The 24,862-nt window shown below is 36.5% G+C and overlaps 2 protein-coding genes across 5 annotated transcripts; one reads left to right on the top strand and one right to left on the bottom strand.

Annotated features, from left to right (window-relative positions):
- Positions 1-2,417: 2,417 nt before the first annotated feature.
- On the bottom strand, positions 2,418-17,936 carry RPAP3 (RNA polymerase II associated protein 3). Of its 3 annotated transcripts, none has more exons than XR_014882250.1 (17): positions 17,797-17,936; positions 16,868-17,026; positions 16,094-16,234; positions 15,488-15,610; positions 14,897-15,024; positions 14,392-14,513; positions 13,954-14,024; positions 12,934-13,062; positions 11,967-12,094; positions 10,459-10,580; positions 9,940-10,010; positions 9,653-9,769; positions 7,550-7,761; positions 6,014-6,203; positions 5,276-5,373; positions 3,995-4,123; positions 2,418-2,915 (listed from the first exon to the last, which is right to left on the bottom strand). XR_014882250.1 is itself a non-coding variant. In XM_003202034.5 (17 exons), exons 2-17 carry the CDS (start codon positions 17,018-17,020, stop codon positions 2,824-2,826), a joined length of 1,998 nt encoding a protein of 665 aa, XP_003202082.3. In that variant the 5' UTR covers positions 17,021-17,026; positions 17,797-17,936; the 3' UTR covers positions 2,418-2,823. The 3 variants fall into 3 exon arrangements, 2 of the variants coding, with proteins under 2 accessions (XP_003202082.3, XP_085076241.1); XM_003202034.5 differs by having other exon boundaries at positions 3,995-4,095; XM_085220115.1 differs by lacking the exon at positions 17,797-17,936 and having other exon boundaries at positions 3,995-4,095; positions 16,868-17,049.
- Positions 17,937-18,011: 75 nt separating this feature from the next.
- ATP23 (ATP23 metallopeptidase and ATP synthase assembly factor homolog) lies at positions 18,012-24,607 on the top strand. Of its 2 annotated transcripts, XM_003202035.5 has the most exons (6): positions 18,016-18,280; positions 18,716-18,761; positions 18,863-18,944; positions 19,552-19,689; positions 20,871-20,954; positions 24,108-24,607. In XM_003202035.5, exons 1-6 carry the CDS (start codon positions 18,106-18,108, stop codon positions 24,309-24,311), a joined length of 729 nt encoding a protein of 242 aa, XP_003202083.1. In that variant the 5' UTR covers positions 18,016-18,105; the 3' UTR covers positions 24,312-24,607. The 2 variants fall into 2 exon arrangements, with proteins under 2 accessions (XP_010705715.1, XP_003202083.1); XM_010707413.4 differs by lacking the exon at positions 18,716-18,761 and having other exon boundaries at positions 18,012-18,245.
- Positions 24,608-24,862: the final 255 nt, after the last annotated feature.

Here is a 24,862-nt window from a genome sequence, read left to right on the forward strand (position 1 = left end):
CCTTCCCATCCACCCCAATAAATTCTACATGTGAATAGATTCTTTTCAATCAGCCCTCCTCCTCATCATATGAATATCGAAGAACCACCTACATAAAAATGGAAGAAGGGACCAGAAACCAAACACAGCACTTTGTTCTCACTAAATGCACAGCAGACTGAATGGAGCTGTGGGATTCCTGACCTACAGTTTTCAAATCTTTGCAGTATCATTTTTTATTTCACTGTTAAGCATCGGTAGATCCATTACTTGTTTTTCTCAACAGCTTTCAAGCAAGAGTTTCTGAGAATACAACAAATGCTCTATGAGCATACCCTAGTCAGGTAGGCATCTGTGTTCATGGGTCATTGAACAGCTCACATGACAAAAATATCATTCCATTAGAGGATATTCTATACGTAAAAAGACACATAAACATTTATTTTGTAACAACTTTCGTCGCTAATTATATATATGTATAATGCTATTATTAACAAACAGCATTCGTGACACATTATCAATAATGATTTACAGTGGGGAGAAAAACAGCAGCTTACCAAGTAATTGGGGTCACACCTGGTAACAACAGTCCATGTTGTAGGTAGGTTGCAAACTGCATTATATAAAGGCTCATCCATTTCCCTAACAACGCTGTCTGCTGTCCTTGTGCTAGTTCTGTTTCAGAATAAATTTAAAGCTACCTTATGAATCAAGTGCTCCACTTGTTTCAGCTACTCAGGCTCTGCCTGCATACAATCCCCAGAATATATATGAAACACTATACAGCTTTTAATGCTTTAAAATTGTTCTTCTAACACCAACTAAACAGAAAATAACATTCATAGTTCTCCCTATTAATTCATCTAGGAGCAGATGTACAAGTAGTATGTGCCTATATTCCTACAGTGGCAGGAAAGGGCACTGAGAGAAACAGGAAAACCCACCTTATAAACACATGGCTGAGAGGCTGGTGCAAATGCAAGAATTTTGGGGTTTTTGATCATGGGGCAGTCTACTTGGCACCTGGCATAAGGTCTGCTGATGGGTATCACCTATCCCAAAAGGGAAAACGGATCCTTGCCCAGAAGCTGGCAGGATTTGTAGAGAGGGTTTTAAACTAGATATGAAGGCGGAAAGGGATAAAACCAGGCCCACTAGAGATAATAAGCTTGGGGGAGCGGTAATGGGATTAGGGGTGAGGCGAAGGGCTTAGCTGAAGTGCATCTACACCAATGCATACAGCATGGACAACAAACAAGAAGAGTTGGAAGCCATTGTGTGGCAGGCTAACTATGACCTAATTGCCATTATGGAAACATGGTGGGACTGCTCCCATGACTGCAGTTCTGCAATGGATGGCTACAAACTCTTCAGGAAGCATAGGAAGGAAGGAGGGGTGTCGGCGTGGCTCTCTATATTAGAGAGTGCTTTGATGTTACTGAGCTTGTGGCTGGGGATTATAAGGTCGAATCCCTATGGGTAAAGATCAGGGTTAGGGTTAGAGAGATTTAGGCTGGATGTTAGGAAATAGTACTTTTCTGAAAGAGTGGTCAGGCACTGGAACGGGCTGCTCAGGGAGGTGGTGGAGTCACCAACCCTGGAGGTGTTCAAAGAATGTTTGGATATTGTGTTGAAGAATATGGTTTAGTGAGAACTACTGGTGATAGGTGGATGGTTGGACTGGATGATCTTGTAGGCCTTTTCCAACCTTGGCGATTCTGTAATCCTGTGATCTTGGAAGTTTGAACCCTTTTTTTTTTAATGATACAGATATTTAATCATTTATCTGAAAAAGACCACAACTATCCAAATAAAGGCATTAAAGTCAGAAGGTTTAAACAGTTATAGAAGCATAAGAAAAGCACAAGGTCTAAATCAAGATGAAAACAGAACACATCAAAAGGATGAAAAAGGTATTGGTCAAGCATAGAAAATAGGAAAATTTTCAGAAGTAATATGTAACTACTACCCAAGCAATTAAAGTACACTTTGTAATAATGTTACTTTTATCCTCTGTTTATGTGAACAGTATGAAAAAATCTACAATGCATTTGCCTCATGTTATTTCTTATCTAAGAATCTGACGTGATACCATGCCTTTCTCTTCTTAATACTGATTTGCTTTCTGAGCCTTCTTGAGAGCTTTAGCTGGTTAGGAACAAAAGATCCCAAAGATAAATTTGAGATCACTTTAAAAGCACTCTCCAAAGACAAACAAACTGTTTTCCCTACACTTCTTTTATTTCATGGTATTTGGCTTCCTTTTATTCTGCAATTATATTTGAAGTTCACAGGATCATCTCACATGTCAGTGCTTTTGGATGAACATAAGTAGAGGAATTCTGGAATGTTTGGCCATCGCCCCTCAGTTTCACTTTGCATATTATACATATTGGTGTGGTCTACCCTTATTTAAAAAAAATAAAATACAACTGACATGATATTTTGGATCAACATTTATTTTACTTTCTGAAATAAAAAAACAATTTTTTTACACATCATTTGATTCTTACCATGAGAAAGTTCATAAATATAATTTTTTTCTTTTTAATAAAGATCTCCATCTGCAGTTGCAATCTGGAACACTATTCATCATTTTTTAACAAACAGATTCTGCTGAAGATAAGTAAATCTGTATTGTTTCAGGTGCAGGAAAGTGAATGTGCCTGCAGAACTAAGAAATTCTCTCTCCAAGCACTGGCCATTTGGATGAATCAACTTTAAGAATCTAATCACATATACAAAAACAACTGAACTCCAGTCTTTATAGGATTCTTCAGCTGAGTTCAACATGACTGAAGCATGAAAACAGAGCAATTTACACGTGTAGTGTAAGGAAACTCACTAAGAGAATATGGCGTATTTCTTCTCCAGTTCTTCAACAGAAGCGTCTTTCAATCCCATGCGTTTCATATGACTGAATAGTACCTGTGTAACTGTGAAAAGAAAATCCCAACAAACTGTTATTTCTGTGACAGTCACAATTTGTAAAGTAGTCCAGACCTTTCCACTGAGAGTAAAAGTAGTACTATATAACTGAAATATGAGCATGTTTTCACGATTATTGAGAGGGTGAAGAAAAGTAGTGAAAACCTTGCTTTGTTTTGATGCTCATGAATTGGCTAACAACACTTCTTTAAACAGCTATACGATCCTGACAATAGACAGATTTTATTTTGTTTTATTTTGTTTACTATCTTGGCACTACAGCATTAACTGCAAAGGTAAAAGTTAATGCCAGATGGCAAATAAAACTTACTTCAGGTTATGGTGTGAAGGCAATTTGTAAGTGGAATTTACTCGCACTTTAGTGAGTCAAATAAGTAACCTTATTTTAACTAGAGTCACGTAATACTTTGAAAGTATAATGGTTATAAGCAAAACTTTCGTAGATAGCAAAATCAGCATTAGTCGGTCCTAAATAAAGGTTTGGTTTTTAAGTGTCTCATTGTTACATAGTCAGACTGGACACAAGACAAAAAAAAGCCACAATTCTAGAAAGCAGGAACTCAAGCCAATGCCTACCTAAATCATCAACCAAACTAAGCAGTGTCTTGATAACAAGAGAGGCAAACAGATTCAGAGGTTTAGAAACTGGCAAAAATGAAGCAAGTCAGAATTGCCACGAAATGGTCTTAAATTGTGAAAAGTTAGCTGGTACACCTAGACCTCAGATCTAAGGCTTCGTACAAATTCATAAACTTGTAGCATTCTCGAATGACAAGCTGAAAAGCTAATGAAGGCTATTTTATCTGATTAAGATGAGCTGGTATAATTGACAAAACTAAGGAGGACTTAGCTGCAGCTTTGAGTTTTAACCAAAAGATTAAGAAAAATAACAACACTTCTCACATTAACTTCTAAAACAATTAAAACATTGAACAAGACAAGTAACTAATCTTTAATAATTATTAAATGGAATAAACAACAAGAGTAGCACTGTATTTTACATTTCTTTTGCTAAATTTGGCAGTATCATTACCTATGTTTAAAATGATGGTATTGAATTACTTACTTTTCTTCTCTGATCCTGACATAAACATTACTGCCATATCAAATCTTTTTAATTCAGATAGCCTTTGGAGGATTTCAAGGATGAGTGATGGCTCCTCTTTCCTGGAGATTATTAGAAACATAAAAATAACTACTGTTCATTAGAAAGATTCACTAGCTGCAAGCAATATTAAAGATGTCAGGAACATGAAATGAAAGGATCTTCTGCTTTTCATCTTCTCTGTTCATTCTTCCACTGACTAAGCAAAGAGACAAATACTTGGAAATCTTCATGCAGTTATACTTTTAACACAGAGCAAGAAAAGTGAAATACAGACAAAGAAAGTAATGGACTGATGCAAATAGATTGCTCTTGAGGCACAGAACATTTTTATGATTTAATGCTTATATCTTGCCCTAAGAAGCATGATGTTAGTTACTGTCATTTGTTCCCACATAGTAAATTCTTAGACTGTGTTAATTTTACATTCTTCTGGATAACAAGTAGTAGCGAGCAGTCTCTCTCTTCACTATGAATAATAACAAGGAGTAGAATTTTCTTTCATAACTTGTATTTCTCCCTCCAGAAAAAAAACAAGACACCTTTAACCTCACTGCAAACAATTTAAGCTTCCTAACCTTTGTAAGTCATATTACAAACATAGGACCATAACTCTTAATGTTGTGTTTCACATATATTAAATATATATTTTCAAAGAAACTGAAGAAAATCCTACTCTTTATAATTGCTTTCCTCCATAAAACAACCTAAAAGTATTTTGTATGTGGGATCTCAGAGTTTAACAGGAGTGGCACACTGCCTCCAGTAGGCAAAAATCAACTTCAGGAAATCAAACTAGATCATAATTTCAAAAATAATTGCCAGCTCATTTCTTATCAGAACATCTAGGTCCAAGGAAGTTATTAAAAATTCACAAACATCACAAGCTTAGCACAGAAAAATGACTACCTGCATTTCTTATATATAAGAAGTTGACATTGTGCAACTGTATGTGACAATAGAACACACAAAATTACTTCGTACATGTCTAATAAACATTTGCTAGTGCTACACAGCAGAACTTTTTGAAAGACTAGGCTCAGTACAGGCTATTTATTTCTCTCTTTTCTGAATTTTCAACATATGTTTAATTTCTTATTCTGGAACAATTAAATCATCCCAACTCCGTAAGCCCGAAGAGAAATAACTCCGCAAGAGCAAATGTAAGGAGAAGGGTGAAAACAAAACAAAAACCAACATAGAGTAGCAAGAAGTGAAAGACAAAGGAGAAACCAAACTTACTCAATGTAGAAGTCATGTAGAATTCTCAGTATCTGGTTGAACAAGTCTGGGTCTAAGGATTTCTGGAACAGTTTTGGATAAATTGAAGGCTCTATTTGCTTTGGAAAAATTAAAAAGGTGTCATATTAAGGGAAAAAAAACAACACAGCAGTTCAGTCATGAGAATTAGAAATGAGAGTCTTTTGGATGTTTTGGGGAATGTCAGAAATGCATAAGTGGGAAAAATAAATTAAACTACTGTTGTTGAAAGTCAAAATATGCATTACTTTTGTATGTCTTTATTTTATCTTGAGAAATTATTGCTAAATTCTTTAAAAAAGGATTTTAAGCAATTTTTTTTTTTAACCAAAATATATATAAGCAGAAACAAATATTAACAGATCAACCTGTTTCACATTTGTTCACTTTAAAAATAATATTGCTCTAATTAACCTAGAAGCATTAATTTGAGACATAAAAATTTAACATGGCTACTAACGTATTCAAGAGCTTATAGACTTAAAGCCTATGTTTGAAACAAGACAGATAATATACAGAGACTGTGCTCTGAGGTAAATGAAAGGGCAGGCACACAAGAACTATTCAAAACTGGATCACTCTATCTATTATGTAAACACAGTTAGAATAAGGGATTACTGTACCTCATTAAGACAATCTAACATTGCTACCCATTTCGGCTACACCCTGCACCGTTCCCACAACGTTAAAGAAACTGTCACTCAGTACTACCATTCATACCTTTAGGTACAAGTACATTTTTTCTGGGCACTCTTTCAACTTCCTAAAATCAGATTCAAGCTGGAAAGAATTTGCAGGAATGGCAGGGACTGGAGATGCAGATCTAAATGATGTTTTGCTTGCTCTATCTATTTGTTTGTTCACAGATGGATGCAATACTGATGAAATTCCTTTGACACCAGCAGGAAGCCTGCAAAAAGATTTTGAAATATGTAATCTACAAAACATTTACAGAAGTCTTTGCAGAGGGACCTAACTGGAGACCTTTGAAATCCTGAAAGATCTGGAATACATTAATCTGTAAAATTAAGATGAAAAAAGCTATAAAATTAAGTAAAAATTGAAGTAAAATAAAATAAAACACCTATTAAAAAACAAAACAACATTCAATATACAAAAGATTTATACTCATCATTTAATCTTCTCTCTTACAAGTATACTCAGCAGCTCCCTATTTTTTTTTTTGTAATAATTAATAGAAACCTATACCATAAAAAAATGCAAACAGATGCAGAAAATACTACATTTTCTTTAGTTTCGTAATGCAAAATATCACCTGTATGTCTTGGTTCTGGCAGGGATAGTTAATTCTTCTTCACAGCAGTTGATACAGTGCTAAAACATACTTAGGATGAAAACAATGTTAAAAACATACTAATGTTCTAGGTGTACAGTGCTGACAACTTTTCAGCATGTGCTGTCCTGCCAGTGAGGAGGGTGGAGGTGCACAAGGAGCTGGAGAGAACACAGCAAGGACAGCTGACTCAAACCAGCCAAAAGGATATATGTGAAGATATATTTTTATCCCATATTTTTTCAGGTAAGTAAATCTGTATTTTCAGAAATTTACTTTTTCCTTCAACACCTCATAGTAAATCAATCTGACTCAGCTGAAAAGGCAAGGAGAAATGGTTCTCAGAAGTTCTCAATCAGGATTCCGTAAAAAATATTAACACAATGAGATAACAGTGGTGCATATACACCTTTCTTAAGCAGACAAGCAGAGTTTCAACACTTAGTTGGGATAGCTCTTTCTATGCTTCAGCCAGACTGTCTATGTAACACAACGAAATACAGGAGCCATGAGCAAAGCCAAAGTTATCAGCTGCCTGCTCAGAGGAAGAAAGGCTTGTGATACCATCTCCTGTTCCTTTTCTCTCACTCAACTGGCTTGCAAAGAATGTTACAATTCTACTTCAGAATACACTTCGAATTGTTAAAATACAAATCATAGTTAGGAAAGAAAGTACACATGGAAGATAATACAGCATACAGGAAAATACTATAAATGTATTTGCATTTGAAAAAAAAGGAACACGTGCCAGTCTTTCATCTGACACTACAGGTTGTATTTGTTTCAACTATTACGCAATCAATGAGGCAAATATGTAAGAACTGCATGTTTCTTTGAACGTTTTTTCAATTCCAATTCTCCAAATTACATTCTACACTCATCACACATAGAAATCACACAATGAAGATTATATTTCAACTACATTTACCTTTTTAAAGGAGGATCAAAAATTTTATACTTACTGTGGTGATGACACATCTGTGATTTCTTCGATTTTCAATTGCTTTGCTTTTGGAATATCCACTGAAGTTAACTGATTGTCCTGATCTAGATTCTCTGTTGTTTCAATATTCACTGAATTCTTCCAGTTATGAACTAAAGAAGAAAAGCTGGAGAAATCACTATCCAGCACATCATCATCAACTTCTTCAACAGTTATTCTTCGCAAAGGCTTCTAAATAGAACACATACTTGATGTTACATGCATAGAATTTACATCAGTGCAAACACAGGCCTGGATGAACTGCTAGGTCTAATTTTAAACAATCCCATGACAATCAATTTCATCTGTGTTGGTAGACATGGAAGACTTTCAATAAAGATAAATTTCCTTCAAAAAATAAAGCTTCAGGGCGTACAAAGGAATGCATGTTATACGATCATTTATCCCTCAGTAAAACCAGTGTACCCTTACTCTAGAGAATCTCAGAATCTGCACTGTATCCCCAATTTAAAACAAAAACAAAAAAACCACACCCTTTATGGTGAGGGCTGTCTCCCCTTAAGAAGGGTGAACTGGGCTGGATAGCTTGTATATTGACCAATGATGTGATCAAACTTAGCAATTTAGCTAAACAAAGAAGCACCCATCAACATAACCCTTACCTCTCAACTTAATCTCAAATTTTGAGATTATAAATATTACTAACTCAGGCCTCCTGGCTGAGCAAGTTGGATACATCACAAGGCAGTTAATCCTACCAGTGGAGGGTATGCCAAGTAAATAAACTTCAGCTTGTTTCATCTCTGCATGATCGCCATAATCTCTGAACACCACCTAACACCACATTCACAAGTCTTATGACTCTCTAATTAATGGAACTTTGGAATTACTGTGCTGAATAAGTAGTCTAAATTGTTCTACAAATATAGGTGCAAACATACACAGTTAAATATTCAGCAATTTAGGCTTCCAGAAACGTCAGGTTTACCTCCATTTCTAACATAACAACACAGCAAGCCTTCCTAGCAGTTTGCAAACTGCTTTAAGTCATGTAAATTGTCTGTTGTTACCAGTTGTACAATTTGCTTTGACAATATGCCATCACATAATTGTACAATGAGTGCCTACTGGATATGAGGTAAGTAGTTATATTTCTTCATTGGGGAGTATAAGGGACATAGATGATTAATCTGTACCTGTTCTACCTTAACAGAACTGGAAAGAAAAAAAGCTACCTGGTATTGCCTCTTAATTTAGCAGACAAACTGAGAACTTCATATAATTACCTATTGTATTTCAGCTGCTACATAATAAATTCTTCTGGGTTTCTAAAGATAAAAGTATCTGCCTACTGAGAGCACATATCAAAGAAAGGTACCACAGTAATTACACGTTTTCTATTGAAACTAACCACATACTTTGAACACGCTTTGTATTTACATAAAAACACAGACTATGTGCCTATATCATACTGTCACACGTAACTCATTAATCTGACTATAACCACTGATAATTCATACTTCAGAAATAATGTTTCTTCAAAAATCGCATCCAGATACATCACAGTATATGAGGATGAAACTGACAGCTCAAACTTAGTACAGTAACCCTGTGTGATATCAACATATGAGACAAGCAGGTAATACACCCTGTTAACAATGTAGTTGCTATAGGAACTGAATACAGCTGATGAAAAGGATGAAAAAGTTTATCCAGAGCTTTCTCAAGTCTGCAATCAAACATGAGACTCAACTGCTTCCCCTTTACTCTGCTAATTACAATGTTAGAGATAAATCCAGGAGAAGGTTGTGCGGTTGCCTCCTCGTTTCATATTACTGATACATGCATATACCATGCTTCCTGTGTGGGACTTTTTACACTGGGGCTACTACTAAACACACACATAGGACTGCAGAAATTACGTTTTTGATAAAAGTATCAAAAAAAGTAAATCTTTGAACTTTAAGCTGTCCACACGCACAACATATCTATGAGAAGACACACAGAAGCAAAAACTGTATTTTAACTTCAACTCTACTTTTCCCATCATTATAGACAGCAATTCACAAAAGCAAAAAAAACAAAACAAAACAAAAACACCATCAAAAAAAACCTAACTTACTGTTGATCTCTGATTTAACGGATTATGAATGAGTTTCACTACATTTTTTATTTCGTATTCTTTTATTAATTCTGAAGGATATTCTTCATGACATGACTGTTCTTTCTCAGCTAATTCCTGGGGAAAAACAAACAAATAATCAACAGAATCCCACAATAAGTAGTCCACAAAGATTAAATTAAAAAAAAAAAAACAGAAAGAATTATGCTAAAATTTACATAATAAAGAATGAGAGCACTTATTCTAGGCTTACAAAAAAAAAAAAAAAAAGACATTGGTATACATACATTCCTTATTTTAGTGAGTTCATTTATTGCTTGTTTATTTCCAGGTTCCAGCTTCAAAACAGCTTCAAAATCTGTGTGAAAAAATAACACATGAAAACTCAGGCATTTCAAGATACAAAGTACTCCTGGCAAATTATTAAGCCTTCTGCTTCTTTTTATAACCATAAATTAAAGACAGGTAAGTACTTCCAACATTTGTATCAGAATTTAGCTTCAAGCACATTTTTGAAACTATTTCTTACTATTTATAAATAGCAATAATTGCAGTTTCACACAAACCTGTTTTCTTATCACGTGAATACCAGAACAATAAAGTTGTATACATCCAATTTAAAAATAAAAATAAAAACCATCCATCTCAACTTTTGCACTGATAACCTCAATTAGTCAGAAACGGTAATTACTATCAGAAGATTTAAAAAAAAAAAAACACAAAAAACACTCAATCTCATTCTACTTAACTATGTCTTCTACTTATCTCCATCCATCCACCACACTTAAGCTAGTTCAAAGTCATACCTTGCATAGCTTCTTTTAGCTTTCCAAGAGCAACTCTCGCAGCTCCTCTTCTAGCAAAAGCTTTAGAATAAGACGCATCTAACAGAAGAGCTTGCGTACAGTCATTCTCTGCCTCTTCATATCTCAGCAAAAAAAACAGCACAAAATTAATGATCAGCTTCAAAAGCTGCTGTCAGTTTCAGCAGAAGAGACAGCTATTGAGAACAGTGAAAACATGAAGACCCTAATTATCTATATGCAGATAAATACAAATCACTGGGACAAAATGCAAAAGAAAAACAAACAAAATAATAAGGGGGATATGATTTTTGATAGTATTAAGAACTATTTAGTATAGCCTTCTATTACAGTCATTTGCTTTTGTTTTAAGATAAAATTTCCTCGTTACAGTTACGTTTGACTATGACTTCACTATGTGCATATTATTTTAATTTATTCCTCCCCTCTCCTCTTTCAATTTCGTTAAATTTATAGAAATACTATTTTTTGCATTTCTCATCAATTGTAGACATTTTTGAGAGTATCAACAAACTTTTGTTGCATGTCCTGGGTTCTCATTTGAAAATGTGAAGACTCATGACACGCTGATATCTTAAAAAGTCAGTTTTTCTGGTTGGTCATTCAGGTGAAGTATTATTTTCTCCAATTCACTGACATCATTTCCACAGCCTCAATACTAAGTTGCAAATCTTATGTCACAGAAATAGTGCGTAACTTATTTCATAAACATTTAATTTGATATCAGCACATTATCTCTACCCAGTCAGCCATATCACATCAGAAGAGATCACCAACAAAATATTCAGATCTCTACTTTTCATGCTATCAATTTAAAAGGACAAAACTTTCATCTCAAATGAGATGAGAGAGTCAAAACAAAAAAAGCAGTATTTGATAATTTTAAAAATGGTGATAAAAATGGAATTTCTTTCATTTGGTATAAAGCATGCATTTCCTACTGTTAATGGATTATTTCAGTAAAGAGCAATTAAAATTAAATACATTGTATGTACATCTTCATTCCTAGCATTAGAGAAATATTTTAAAAGATGACTCTTCTCTGAAAAAGCTCCTATGCACTCTCTTTCTAGTTAGAAATTAGAACCCACTTATTTATTCAGTGCAATATTTAGTAGCTGACTATAATAATAATAATAATCAAAAGAGACTAAGCTTGAGGTAGGCTCTTTGAAAAAGATAAATATGTAGAATTTTACATGTGAAAGAATGAAAAATCAAGAAGTCACATAGGTTTTGCTACAGTTTCAAACTGATGACGTTTTATTTTCTCAGAACTTCTTTCCTATGAGATACATTTGAAGATCACATATATATTCAGTTGTGTTTTTTTTTTTTTTTTTTTTTAAAATTCCTTTACTGCTTTCAGCATGAGTTAGACTGAATAAGAGGCAGAATTGGAGTGACTGTAATGAAACCTGGGTGGAAATCATTATTTCTTCTGGTTCACAGAAAAAAAACAACAGTACAGTACATACAATCCTACTTACTTCTGTATCTTGAGATAGGCCATGGCTCTGTTAGCTGGCAGAAGTGCATTGGTGCCATCTGCTGCTATACCACGTGTATAACATTCTATAGCTGCCTCATACTTTCCTTCTTTGAAATAACCATTACCCTGTTATATTTGAAGAAAAAGTAACGTTGAGCTAGATGTAGTGCAATTGGCTTTTCTTAGATAAGGTCACAAAATCAAGATGACAAACAATATACAGGTTAAAGCAGGCATTTATGGTGTGCTTATTTTTATACAATCTCTGTGCAGACAGACCACAAAAATCTATTTCTCCAGTACTTCCAAAGACTAAAGGAAAAATGCTACATGTACAGTTTGAGATGATTAGAGGCATACATTAGGTAGAGGTGACAGTAAAGAAATCTTAGTTTAGTGAAGTGCAGCAGTAGCAGAGTTGAACGACTGCTGGTCCGTGCCTGGCAACATTGAACCTGTCAAGTCTGAATTGCACCTTTCCTTTTTTTGATAGTGAAAAGAATGGTAGCAGATACAGCACTTCTTTACTCTTGATGAGCAGTACAAGCCACTCCGTACTGAAAGTTAATAGCATATAGGGTGTTAAGGCACTGCAAAAGGCTGCTAAGACAAGTTGTGGATGCCCCATCCCTGGATGGGATCAAGGCCAGGTCAGATGGGGCCCAGGGCAACCTGACCTAGTGGGTGGCAACCACCCCCAAAGCAGGGGGTTGGAATTATATCTTTAAGGTCTTCTCCAACCTAAGCCATTGCATGATTTCTTTACTGTGGCATTGTTGGGTTTTTTTTTCCCCTCTACCTACAAAAATGTATGCTGTAGTTCTTTTTCCCTACAGTGCATACCAACCACCCTACATTTATGAAATTCAGGACAGAATCAAGCTTAAATTTGCACATTTGTATGATTAATAGTACAACACAACATTTTACTTTACTAGTTCGTCCAATCAGAAGATGCAACTTACCAAATCTTTTTCTGTAACAGCCTTCTGCTTGAGCTGCTCTTCTTCAATGCACCTTCTCTCATTGTCTGTTAATTCTGATCTGACTGCTTCTTTGAACTCTTTTTGTTCTGAGCTTTCAGATGATAGAGCCTGCAAAGGTATTATTGCTTCTCAGTATGCATTTCCCTCACTTGCACATTTTCAGAACAGAAGTTAGAGTATATTCGAGACTTCTAAACTGTAAAAAATCAGCCAAGCATCTTAACACTAGCTCAACTTACAATAAGAACACAAATTGAAGAGATCACTTTAAACCATTCTTGAAAATGCATTTCTATGTGGGCTTCCAAGTAGAGATATTACTTGGTAAATAAAAATATAATTTCTGAGTCATATTCCAAACCTCATATGTCACTTATTTCTTCAATTATTGGTGACTTTGGGTCTTCATTTTGAAATGAAATTTTCCAAGAATTTTCAAGACTACAGTTAAAGAAGTAACGCTAGGTCATCTTCTGTTTTACTAAGTTCATCCCAATCAACATTCTTTCCCTCTTATCAAAGTGGGAGCAGAATATTCTGTTCCACTAGGTTTAAACTCACTTTCTAGTTTGGCACAGCAACCAGTGGAACCATAGGCAGGCTAGCACTTAGGCTTTAATCTACAGACAGGAGGATAGTTAATTTCTCTCATGTGTACTGCTACTTTGTACCAAAATGCTACACATGACTTAAAAAAAAAAAAAAAACAACCCAAGAACATTAACACAAGAGGTTGAAAAAACACCAATGGAAGATGATAAAAAAGGCACAGAGCTTGCTGTGCCAGCTCAGCCATAAACTGCCAACCCACCATTACAACAACGTATACAACCACTCCAAAACTAGATGTAATTCAGTTACGAATTCCGACCTCAGTGATCTTCAAATGTCAGAAAAAGCCTGTGCAATTTTGTTGAATTTGGTTCTTGTTATAAGTTAATAATGATATAAAGTGAACAGGATGAATTCATTTATGTTAGAGTATATCAATTTTATTACCTGTTCTATTTTCTTCAGTTCATTTTTTGCTTCAAAGTTGTCGGCATCCAGCTCTAGAACTTTTTCATAATCTATCAGAAAAAATCAGAAAACAATACTTCAGGTAGGAAATTAGAGGTTAGCAACAAAGCACAAAATCAGAGCATTCCTTTGAGATAAAGTTTTAGTTACCTAAAAACGCTGATATTACAAACAACAAGATATTCAAAGATATTTAGTGCTGAAGTATCATGCAAGTATTGACAACTACAGCAATTATTTGGACTCACAGCTTGAAACTTTACCTTAAAAATAAAGATGTGGTATGGTTTGTTATTTTTTTTTAAAAAGGAAATGAAACCTAAATTCCTGCACTAAATATGCATGTCATACAAGCTTTAGCCAAGCACACAGGTGAACAGTGTATGTTTTTTAAGGAACACGTTAAAGAAAACCCACCTTCTTTAGCACCTTGAAAATTTTTCAAAGCAAAACGAGCAGCCCCTCTTCTGGCATAAGCCTTTGTATAATTTTTATCTAAAGCAAGTGCTAAATTGCAATCAGATTCCGCAACAGAAAACCTAGCAAAGACATGAATGAGTCAGTTTGCACACATTTTGATTAAAAAAAAAAAAAAAAAAAAAAACCCCAAACCTTAGGAAAATACTTTGAAACTTTATAGGCTCTTTCTAAAGTGAGAATCTTGCAGGCTTTTCACGAGACACAGCACAAGTGTTTAAACAACTTCTGATTCAGAATACATCAAATCAGGAAAGGAAAGAAGACGACAACCTACTGCAACAAAGAATATAACCAACTCCCTCATACCCTTTCTTCCCTGAAAAGAAATTAGAGCCTTAGAAACAGAGCTGATGGAAGCTGAAAGGTAAACTAGATGATAAAGCCACACAACTGAAGGTAGCACGTCAAAGAAAAAAATATGATTTAACAATAAAATTCTTACTTTTTCATTCTATAAAAAGCAGATGCTCTGTTTGTGGGCAGTATTGGATTGAATGGATCAGAATGCATCCCTCTAGTGTAGCACTTTATAGCTTCATCAAAGTTTCCTTGTTTAAAGTATTTGTTACCCTGTGAATAGAAATAAAGGAGTAGTCTTAGCAAATCATTGCAGATATATTAATTTTTGATTAAAAAAATATAAGTCAATACTTGTATTTTAGAATGCTCAAATGTTTTTAATATCTCTCAGAACATATTGCTTTACTGTGAAATACTTCTTGTAACTAAAATACCGGTTTGATTCATGTAAGAATTCTATAAAGCATTCCAATTTCTTAATATAAGAACACCACCAATATATTGCCTGTTAACTGTACATTAAGTAGAACCTGCCATCATCAGTGATGATAAGAGAGAAATGCAGTCAGAATTTTAAATGTTGAGATAACGGGCCAGAAAAAAGACTTCAAAAAAATCTGAAGAGCAGGCACATCTTATCTTAGTGAGCAATCTTTAAGAAGAAATTATAAGAGCTCCTATATTTAGTTGTTTTTTCATAGATAATTTGTAGATAGTAAACACTGGTAATAACCTTTTCCTTCTCTGCAAGAGCCTTTTCTTTATCTATATGAATTCCATCTTCTTCAGAGTCTGATTCTGCAGATATAGAATCATGAGTACTATCGTCTTTATCAAGTTCTTCCAGTATTTTATCCTGAAAATAAAGATAATGGTTTATTTTATCTATAATAACTTCAAAATACAAAGTAAATCAGATAAAACTTTAGGAAAATGAGTTTCATCTGTTTAAGAATCTCTACTGCTAAAGTCCTCTTCATTGAGAAGTATTCCACACTCCACAAGAAAAACATCTATCTTTTAATACCAACAGCAGCGTTTAGTGTCATATTATACTACAATTATAGTCTTTTAATAGACCTATTGTTAGAACATTTTTTCTCCCTGAAAGTCAAATGCAATCTGTTGGATGAAAGCAGAGACAGAGAGAACTATAGCATTTCTCATTATTCCAATGCATAATCCTTTGTAGGGAAAAAGCTATTTTCTTTGTCCATAAAATCTCTTGTAAAGTAGGGTGCTGACCTCTAAATGTAACTCTCAGCACTATTAGAAAATCTGATTTAAAAACAAAATCAAGTAGGGACAAAAAAGTTAACAAGCAATTACTCTAACTCACCACATCAAGTTTTCCCCAAGCTTCATAATCGTAAGACTTGATCTTGTTTTTCTTGTTTTCCTCAGTGGTTGTCTTTGATGGGACTTTACTCTTGCTTTTCTTCTTTTTCTTAAAAGTCTTGTTTCGAATGGGTGGTAAATTCTATATTGAAATAAGTACTTTATTATAAAAGAAACAAGCATACAGAAGTTGCTTGTATTGAATAATAGTAGTACTCTATAGTACCTACGTCTACACATAGGTATCCCCATGTACTGTCTACTTTTATTTCATAAATCCATCAGGAAAGCTATTGTCAAGAATTCTACAAGGAATTCTACAAAAAAGGATAGTGAGCATAAATCTTTCAATATATAGCAATAACGAGTATTACATGCATGATATAATACTGAGTTTTAGAAGACAACCTTCTGCAAAGTATCACTGATTAATACATTAACAGTGCACAATAAATCAGTAATATTGATGCTGCTAACAGAAATATTGTACTAGATCTATCAAGAACTGATTAAACATTTATTGGCCCCAAGCATTCATGACCTCCAGGCTATGGATTCACAGTTGTGTTAGCAGAACAATTTGCAATGAGATCTACTTCACATGAAGAACAAATCAGCTCTTACCATCTACTCGTATTTTAATTCAGAACATAATTTGTTGAAGTTAAATGTGTTCTCTGAAATAAAACATCTGCAAAACAAGTATGTTTTTACAGCACAAACACTGACACATCTAATAAATAAATAATAATAATCACAAATCCACTGATTTTACCTCTTCTGGGACACCACTCTGTTTCCTTAACTCAGAATCAACTTCTTTAATATCCTTTTCCCAGCTCTCCAATTCTCTCATAAAATCCTGCAGTTCTTCAGCATTTTGCTTCATTTGCAGCTGAAGCTCCAGTGCTTTATTTGATGCAGTCATTGTAATCTGCCAAAATACAACAGATCTTCCTAAGGAGAATTTATTTATAAGCACGTACTGAAGGAAGCTAGCAACTTAGCAAAATAGAGAAATCTGACTTAAACGATAGGCATGCTTCTCAAATAGCATGGCAAAAGCATTAAATATAAAGAGACTAAGAAACAGTTAAACGCATTCGCGAAAACAAAAAGTCAAGATATTATTTAGATAAAATAGAACAACAAGTAAGTCATGCACTCCTACTTAAGAGTAAGTTATGGGATTTAGTAGATCAATAAAAATCCAGGAAACGATGGTGCAGTCATCTTAGTTTAAAGCAATTCTGGAGAATTTCCCAGAAGACAGAACGAGGAATACATCAACATATTCACACTAAGACTCGATTACAGATTAAGATCTACACACTACCTCATACCTGAGTAGAAACAACGCATGTGACAAGCCAACGCTGAAACGCACTTTCTGTCAACATAAGCACGCTTAACTACGACTACTTTTTTTCTCACCCCGAGGCTGCTCTCGCTGCCTCCCGTCCCGTTACCGAGCGGGCAAAGCAGCACGCCTCAGAAGGAGCCCCGTGAGAACAGCGGCTCTGGGTTCTGCAGCCCGCCTCAGGGAAGCAGCACCAGGTGCCGCTCACCCGCCCCTCACACTGCCCACCACAACCACGCGGGTGCCAAGGAGACACAGGCAAGGAGCTACAGGCCCCCACCGCACAAAAGCAGGCTGGAGCAACCGCCGCACCGCCTACACGCACGAAAGAAGACTCCGCTTACCTCACCCCGGCCCGCTCTTCACTCCGCTGCCCGTCTCAGCCTCGCTTGCACCGCCTGCCGCCGCACAGCCCGATCTCCTCCCAGGCTGTAGCGGGACGGCGCTCCGACGGCGCCGCAGCAACGGACGGCGCATGCGCGCGAGAATATGCCTCACTTCCGCTCACGGCCCGCAGCCCCCTACACCTCTTGGCTACGCCCCCACGTCACGTGGCTGGAAACGAGCCCAGCGATTGGCGCTGCTGGCACCACGGCCCCTTGCCCCGCCGTCGGGGACGGTGGCCGGCAGGAGCGAGGGGGCAGAGTGCGGCCATGGAGGACGGGAAGTCTACTTCGCCGCCTGGTGCTGACGGTGGGGAGGAGGAGGATGACCTCGGATACCGGCTTTTCCCCGATCGCAAGAAGGAGCCGCAGAGCTTCTTGGTTCGCAGCCTCTTCACCTTCCACAACAGGTGCCAGGTGATGCTGAGGATGACTCTGGAGACGAGTAAGCTCTCCCCTGGGCCGCGAGGTCTCCAGCCGTCCCGCAGGGCTGCCCGCCGCCAGGTGCCGGGCGCTGCCCCTCTGGAGAGCTGCGGCGGCAGGATGGGGCCTCGGCAGCTGCGGGGTTTGGGAGTTCACGTTTAGGGCTTGATTTTCGCTCTGTTATGTTGCCTGCAAAGACCCTGGCCGCTATCTTCGTGCCTGCTACTTATAAAACAACGTCAGATGTGACTTCACTTCTCAATAGCTTTGAGCTCGTTGCTTTGCATAGCCTGAGCTCTGGCACTGAGGTGTCAGTGATTGCCTGAAGGTTGAATGCTGCAAAGCAAAAATTTGCGTATGTAGTGCATTCTTTCTGTTATGTCGGTCTTTGTATTCTGATGTAGATGACTTTCAAAACTTTTGTGTAGTGAAATTGACTGCAGCAATGTTTTTCTAGATCCGTATGCTCAACTGCTTATTGCGGCCATGAAGCAGTCTGGCTGGTACGTAAACTAATTCATCCAGTTCTGTGTAGTAACATGTTCATTGTAATGGATTAGCAGGCTTTCTCAAGTTCTTCCCAAACTTTGTTTGTACCTTTCAGCACTGTTTTCAACGATCGGCACTTTTCTTGTGAAAACTGTGATGGCTGTGTCAGCGGAGGTTTCGATTCTGCCACTTCTCAGGTAGGCACTGAACTAGATGTTGTCAATACAGAGCATTCAAACAGGAGGGAAATCAACATTTTACCCAGGTGGATGGTGATAGGACAAGGAGGAACTGTTTTAAACAAAGAGAAGGGAGATTTAGTCTAGATGTCGGGAGAAATTTGCCCAGAGAAGTTTGGATGCCTCTTCCCTGGAGGTGTTTATGGCCAGATTGGATGGGGCCCTGGAAAACCTGATCTAGTCCTGGTTTAATGACTGGTAACCCTGCCTGCATCAGGGGTGGCTGGAACTAGATGATCTTCAGGGTTCCTTTCCAAACCAAGCCATTCTATGGCCTTTTAGAGGATTGCAGGTTTTTTAATGTTTTATTCCTTAATGAAAAAACATTCTGATATCTGAGTTAAAGTCATGAAAACAAGGCACGTGAAAGTTGCTCACCAGTATTGAACTCGCATTGCTAGTATATTGATGGGGCTACTAATGTTGAAAAATGATGATCAAGAGTCTATGCTGTAGATTTTGTGCAGCGGGTAAAGTTACTGCTTTTATGATTCTATGCAATAAAGGAGATGTTGAAACTTGATGAAACTTGACGAAAAAGCTACCTGTATCTCTTCTTCTGCAGATTGTTCTGTGTCAGAACAACATTCGCCACCAGTCCCATATGAACCGAGTGGTTGCGCATGAATTGATACATGCTTTTGATCACTGCCGTGCTCATGTTGACTGGTTTAAAAATGTCAAACATTTGGCCTGCTCAGAGGTAAGTTCAAATGATTCCAATGTTATCATTGAATTCATTGCTAATTGTCGTTAGGGACATTTAATTAGACATCCTGTTATATAAATTTTATTTAGTTAATGCTCTTGAGATATTTTGTTCTTTCTATTTGGTCAACCTAATCAGTTTTCATACAGAGAACAAACCTTTTGTTTTCACAAATAGTGGTAAGTCAGTGTTGTACTGAGTAGAATGTGGTCCCTGTGGGTAGAAGTGTAACAGGACGTGGTTATTTCCAAATGAGAATAGTTTGAGATTAGAATACATTCACATCTTAATTGAATATTTGTATTGTTTTTTTTCCTCTCCTGCAGTTTTTGGTTTGCTGGGAACTATGCTAACTTGCTTTTCTTTTAGACTTTTTGTCTTCTATAGCATAAAATTTTTGATTGTAATGTTGCTAGTTGCACATTTTATACTATATATAAACTAGTACAGTATTGTTTGTATAAAACTGTTTGTTCCTATATATGGTAAATGACTAGGCTTGATATTGCTCTTTTTGAGACTGTTTTCTCCAGTTCTTTTGATACTTATTTTATATAATTATAGTGTTTCCAGGTTTTATTCAGTGTTTTAATTTTTCCATTTCATATTTTCTCTCTATTTGTTTTCACTGTGGTACTTAATTTTAGGCAATTTAGTTTTATCTGTGTTTTTTAACTCAGGAATTTGTGTGTGGAACAGTTGACAGACAAGAAATTGTAGTGCATAGGACAAGATAGAGGTACTCACTTAAATGTATCTATTTCTAAAGAGCGTGGGTTACTGCTATTCTAGATATTGCAGGTAGTAGTCATTGAAAGGTACCTGCTTTTCTTCCAAACTCTTTTATCAGTTTCTAAAATAGATGCTTTCAGGATGAACTTTATTTCTTTTAGGAGAAATAATAATGTTTTCAGCTCATTCATTTAAGCATTGAGAATATGTGAACTTTAATCCCCAGAGAAACCTGCAGGCTGTATAGTATTACTTTGTAATCCATTGGAGTGGAATGAGCAGTTAAAAAGTGTATTCTGTATTCTGTACTTAGCAGATTGGAAAGGAGTATTTTCTGCCCTCAGCCACCAGGAAGATACTGAAAAAAAATTAGTCACTTTTTTATAAACTTTGTATTTCCACATGTTTTTCTTATCTTGTGGCTTTTTTTTTCCCCTCAATAGATTCGAGCTGCTAATCTCAGTGGAGACTGTACACTGATGAATGAAATAGCTAGATTTAAATTTGGTCTGAAAGGACATCATCAGGTAAAGACTGTAGATATTAATGTCTTCTGATTAACAAATGAGCCTTCTTTACGTATTTGATCTCTGTCTCCTTTTGTAGCTGAAAATGTCACAGAAAGAAGTAGATGTCTGACAATCCTTAATACCTTTGCTCAACTTTTATGTACCCTTCATTTCCCTCTTTCCGTTTTGTTCTCCCATTACTGAGCCTCAATTTGTGTTTGTTCATGTCTCAAATTTCGTCAGGGCCCCTCTTATTTTTCCTCTATAAGTTTTTCCCTTGAATGTGTACTTCATGATCTGTAATTGTGTCTATCATCTATATCCAGGTTGCACTCGTTGGTTCTTTGTTGTTGTGCACATTCCTCTATTTCCTGCAGTCTTGTTCATTCTTGGCTTGCATTTTTTGTGTATTTCCCATTCTTAAACCTCTCTGCTAGTGAGAAGAGAGCAGAATGCAGCTAAGCAATCTGCATATTCCTCATACTAGTCCAGCTGGAGTATGTTCTTAACAGGTAGGCTGGAGAGGGGGGGAAGCATAAGGAGCTTAATCTTGCCTCGTTTATCCAGGAACCTGCATTCATGTTCTTGCCCTGTCCTGCAGTTGTTGCAGGTGACTGAATTTTTTTCTGCAAAGCAGCAACCTCCTAATAATTAGTTTTCTGCATTATTTTTTTCTTCTTCCTCCTTACTCCTACTTTCGTACTTCCTAAAGGAAGTTCATTGTTAGTTCCTTCCACTCTTTTACAGATGTAAGGTACCAGTCACTCCTGAAACATTTGTCTATAATTTAGTTTCGCAGTTTACATGGTCACTTTTACCTGCTGATGTGCATGTAATAATAACATTCTTTTTTGATGGTTTCTGATATTTTTCATCCACATTTTATATTACTGTTCATCTCTCTGTACTACCCTGCAGTTCCATTTTTGGAGAGCAGTAGTGTGACAAGACCAATGTTCCTACATATGTCATGGTTTTTCTGCTTAATTAACCTTTGTTTAATTAACTTCTAATGGTTTGTGGTTAGTTTTGTTTGTTTGGTTTTTGGTTCATGGAATCACAGAATTGCTCAGGTTGGGAATGACCTTAAAGATAATCAAGTCCAACCACAGCTTAACCATACTACTCTAACTAACAACCCTCTACTGAATCATGTCTCTGAGAATCACATGCAAATGATTTTTTAAACATATCAGGGATGGTGACTCAACCACCTCCCTGGGGAGCCTATTCCAGCGCTTAACAACTTTTTCAGGGGCAGGATGACTTTCCTAGTCCTGCTCACCACACCATTCCTGATACAAGACAGGATGCCACTGGCCTTCTTGGCCACCTGGGCACATTGCTGTCTCGTATTCAGCTGACTGTCCATCGGTACACCAAGGTCCCTTTCCATCAGGCAGCTTTCCAGCCACTCCTCCCCAAACCTGTAGGGTTGCCTGGGTTGTTGTGACCAAAATGCAGGACCTGACACTTGGCCCTATTGAAACTGATGCAGTTTGCCTTGGCCCATTGATCCAGTCTATCCAGGTCCCTCTGTAGTGCCTTTCTTCCCTCAGGCAGATCAACGCTCCCTCCCAGCTTGGTGTTGTCTGCACACTTACTGAAGGTGCATTCAGTCCTCTTATCAAGATCATTAATTTAAAACACTTTCTTAATTATTTTTGTTGAAGTGAAATACCAGAATACTTGGTCATATTCTCAAGCATTGCCACTGACAGTGGATGGTTAATAAAAACTGAACAAAAACAGGATTCATTGGAAATGTAACAGGAATACTTTGCCTACTTCAAAGGGTTAAAACTTTTGAGGGTTTGAAAATTGGAGGAAGAAGTATTGCAATGGGTTTAACTAATCACATGTCACCCAACGCTACTGATTACAAGCAGATGGTTTTAGAGATCTTTGGAAGAATGACAGCTGGTTACAGGGTTTTGATTATAATTAAAGATTTATAATTACATAAAATGTTAGCAGTCAGCATTGATTGTTATCTACAATTTCTGTCACTTACTGTAGCTTACACTTAACATACAGTTTCTAGAATTCTTAGTTACACAGGTTTTTCAGTCACCTGGACCCTCTGCAGATTGGGTCAGATTCTTGTTAATCAGTATGTAATGCACTAATCATAACCTAAACTCTGACTTCACCTAAACAAATATGAGCCACTCACTCAGTCCTTTGAAATGAAGATGAGGCAGGCACCAGAGGAGTCATAGGTTTGATCTTACAGCAGCAGTTCTGGTCTGGCTCCCACTTGGTGCTTGCTACTGCTTGATTTTACAGTTTCCAGTTCTGTGTCTCAATTCCAAGTGCTCCTTGTGCTTCCACGTTATGTGAGGGATGTAACCACATCTTCATGGTGACCCAGCACCAGGGTCTTGGTAATGCAAAAGGACTTTACTCTGTGAATGGACATCCTCACACTGTGATGCCAGAGTGGTGGAGAGATAAAGGGGAAGAGTGGTACATGGCCAGCCCACTTGCATATTGTGAATGTTTGCTGTATTGTTGGTTACAATAACCATTTTACCAGGGTTAGGGAGCAAAGTTGCACCATGTGCTTCTTGAAGGAATTATTTTTTTTAATAATAAAGATTACAGGTTTAGTCCCAAAGTCCTTAGGTCTTGTTTACTCCAGAGCAACAATATGCTGGCTCCAGCATTTGTAGCTGGAGATGCTTATGTTATTTTTATCTTTTAGTACACAAACTGTGTAAGCAAAGGTAGACATAAAGAAATGTATCAAAACAAAGGCCAATAGAGGAATCGTTCCTTTTCGTGTTTTAAAGAATTTCAATTGGAAAAGTACTAACTGGTATTTATGTCTGTTTATTTTTGACATATTTTCTTTTGTGTGCAAGTCAAATTATACACATATTCAATACCCACAGCAAATCTAAAATTTTATTTTTTCTTGTTAAATGGAATATCATTTTCTCTTCTGAAGGTTTATGTACGCAATGGAAAACTAAAATGCATAGTCAAAACAGATTGAAAACTACATATTTTAATGCTTATTGGAGACATTGCTCGACTTTTCTGTGATAAAAAATCATTGTGTATGTAGTATAAGTTAGTACTTGACAAAATCTTTTTTAAGGAAAAAAGGATGTATTCCATTTTTTCAAGTAATGACAGATTTTCTTTATCTGATTTTCATTTTAGACCTGTGTGCGAGACAGAGCAATTCGTTCCATTCTGGCTGTTAGAAAAGTTAGCAGAGAGACTGCAGAAAAAGCTGTGGATGAGGTTTTTGATGCCTGCTTCAATGATCTGGAACCATTTGGGAGAATCCCTCACAGTAAAACAGATGCAAAACGTGCTTATAAAGACTTCCTGAATCGAGATCGCTACACTGCTAATTTGTAAAGGAAAAGCATGAAAAACTATGTTAATAACTGGTAGTTCTGTAACATCTGGAATTACAGTCTATGCACACAGTGCTGGTGGAAAGGGGCAGTTCTTTCGAATGTATCAATTCATTTTGTAAGCTTTTTCAGGAGCCATCTCCTGTTGAGGTAAACAGAGTAAATGAACTAGACTAAAAATACTGTCTTTCCTCACTTGTTCCAGCAAGATCATTTAGTATATCAACTTGGCAAATAATGATCTGCATATTTCAGTGCATATTTAATTCAGTTATTGAATAAATTGTTTCATAAAAATCTTCAGTGTTCCAACATCTTTGATACGTAGTCATAAATTTGCTTATGGTTATCATTCTATTTGAAAAAATGGGCATGTAACTACAGCTCTATATGTGTATTTAACAGCTGAAGCTAAATCCAAAATGAACTGCCACATATATCTCAGAGTCAGTCTTTGAGCACCTCTGAAATCACTGGAATTCCACCTTGTCTAATGTCAGTTGTAACATAAAACCCTTTTACATATTAGAAATTTGACTAACAGTCAAATTA

Source organism: Meleagris gallopavo, chromosome 1 (assembly GCF_905368555.1).
Source record: "Meleagris gallopavo chromosome 1, MGAL_WU_HG_1.1, whole genome shotgun sequence".
NCBI classification, from domain to species: Eukaryota; Metazoa; Chordata; class Aves; order Galliformes; family Phasianidae; genus Meleagris; species Meleagris gallopavo.

Bases quoted from the DNA above. Each gene is read 5' to 3' on its own strand.
- ATP23 (XM_003202035.5), top strand. From the start codon at position 18,106: ATGGAGGACGGGAAGTCTACTTCGCCGCCTGGTGCTGACGGTGGGGAG. The intron at 18,281-18,715 runs GTAAGCTCTCCC...ATGTTTTTCTAG, and splicing joins GAGGATGACTCTGGAGACGA to ATCCGTATGCTCAACTGCTT. The intron at 18,945-19,551 runs GTAGGCACTGAA...CTTCTTCTGCAG, and splicing joins TCGATTCTGCCACTTCTCAG to ATTGTTCTGTGTCAGAACAA.
- RPAP3 (XM_003202034.5), bottom strand. From the start codon at position 17,020: ATGACTGCATCAAATAAAGCACTGGAGCTTCAGCTGCAAATGAAGCAA. The intron at 15,611-16,093 runs GTGAGTTAGAGT...CTTTATTTTCAG, and splicing joins CTTGGGGAAAACTTGATGTG to GATAAAATACTGGAAGAACT. The intron at 10,011-10,458 runs GTATGACTTTGA...TTTTTCACACAG, and splicing joins GCTAAAAGAAGCTATGCAAG to ATTTTGAAGCTGTTTTGAAG.